This window comes from Condylura cristata, unplaced genomic scaffold (genome assembly GCF_000260355.1).
Source record: "Condylura cristata isolate star-nosed mole 26May11 unplaced genomic scaffold, ConCri1.0 scaffold00032, whole genome shotgun sequence".
In the NCBI taxonomy this organism is placed as follows: Eukaryota; Metazoa; Chordata; class Mammalia; order Eulipotyphla; family Talpidae; genus Condylura; species Condylura cristata.
The window spans coordinates 20,416,609-20,418,146 of NW_004567133.1; the positions used below are offsets into that span (position 1 = coordinate 20,416,609).

General features: G+C 73.7%; 1 protein-coding gene across 1 annotated transcript in view; it reads left to right on the top strand.

Moving 5' to 3' along the window:
• The window catches only part of CCDC154 (coiled-coil domain containing 154), a gene marked incomplete at its 5' end in the record, with an annotated part of 11,640 nt that overhangs the window by 2,635 nt on the left and 7,467 nt on the right, over positions 1–1,538 (top strand). Inside the window, 3 exons of the mRNA XM_012731702.1 lie at positions 28–74; positions 212–307; positions 587–941. Of these exons, the coding sequence (XP_012587156.1) occupies positions 28–74; positions 212–307; positions 587–941 (498 nt within the window). The remainder of the gene's footprint in view (positions 1–27; positions 75–211; positions 308–586; positions 942–1,538) is intronic.

Consider the following 1,538-nt stretch of genomic DNA (forward strand, 5'->3'; position numbering starts at 1 on the left):
GCCGCCACGCTCACACCCTCTTTGCAGCTCCCGAACCCCCAGAACCAGAACCAGATGCAGGCCCTGGACAAGAGGTACCGAGCACTGGGGCGCGGCTGAGCGGGGCAGGGGCCGGGAAGCAGGGCCGGGCTGGCCCTCCGGGGTGCCCACGCCCGAAGGGCGGCGGAGGCTGAGGAAGGCGGCCGCGGGCACGGCGCTGTTTGCACGCCAGGCTGGTGGAGGTCAGGGAGGCCCTGAGCCAGATCAGGAGGAAGCAGGTGCACCAGGACTCCGAGCGGAAGGCTGCCCAGCAGGAGGTCGCCCTCAGGTGGGCACCGAGCACCCCTCGGCGCGGGCTCCCGACCCGGCCTGAGCGGTCCTCTGGGCCCAGGCAGCCAGGCCCCGCCCCGCCGTCCCCGACAGCCACACGCACAGCCGGGCCGGGGTGGCGCGGGTGTCGGCCTCTCGCCCGTCTGCCCCCCGCCCAGTGCTGGGCACCGCCTGCTCCCTGCCTCTGGCACCCGGGCACAGACCCCAACCCATTGGGCCCCTTGGTGTCGGGCCCCCCCGGTCCGGCTGGGCGGTGAGACCCTGGCCCTCGCCCCAGCCTGGCCAAGCTGACGGAGCAGCTGCAGCAGGAGGAGCAGGACCGCGCAGTGGCCCATGGGGCCCTGCAGAAGGGCCAGGCGGAGGCCAGCATGAGGGTGGACCACGAGGTGGCCAGGATGCAGGTACCAGCGGGCTCCCCCACCCGCTCCCCCCAAGTGCACACCGGCCAGCCCTGGCTGTCCTGCTCTGACCCGGGGCGGCCCCTGGCCCGGAGGACCCACGTCTCAGACAGCTTGGACCTGTCTCCCCGGTGCTGGGAGCCACACTGCAGGGCCGCGTGTGCGAGGGCAGCGGGTTCCTTCGTGGAGACAGTGCCGCGCTCCTGCCGCCTGCCCACGCGCCCTGCGCGGCCAGTGCCAGGCCCGGGCCAGAGCCCCTTTCGGGCTCAGAGCTTCCCTCCACAGGGTGGACACGGGCACCCTCGCGCAGGCCCGTGGGGGTGGGCGGGCACCTCCCTGGGTCAAGCTGCCTCAGTCCAAACAGCCCAGGGCGCTGCCGCTGCCGCCCGAGCGCCCGGCGTCACCTCTGCCCCCGGGGAGGTGGTGCCTCGGCCCCATGAAGAGGCTGTCAGGGCTGCCGGGCCCCTCTGGGGTCTTGCCCCTTTCTTCCTGAGGTGCTGGGGGGCAGCAGCTGTCAGTAAACAGCCACCGCCTGTACCCACGGTGGATCTCTGGGCACGTGGCCCTGGGCCGCGCTGTCACGGGGCAGAGCGGGCCGCTCAGACCAGCCACAGACGGACCTGGCTCCCGGCTCCATGGGGGGGCCCGGCGGGGTGGCACCCTGCTCGGTGGGTGCGGGCAGCACCCCCAGTCCCGGCCGGTGACCGCGGGTCAGGTACCTGGGCAGGGTGGGTGTGGGAAGGGGGGCTGGGCCTCCTGCGCCCCCACCTTCACGCACAGCACAGCAGAAGAGCGTTTTCCCACGCCCAGCTGGGGGCCACGGGCAAGAGC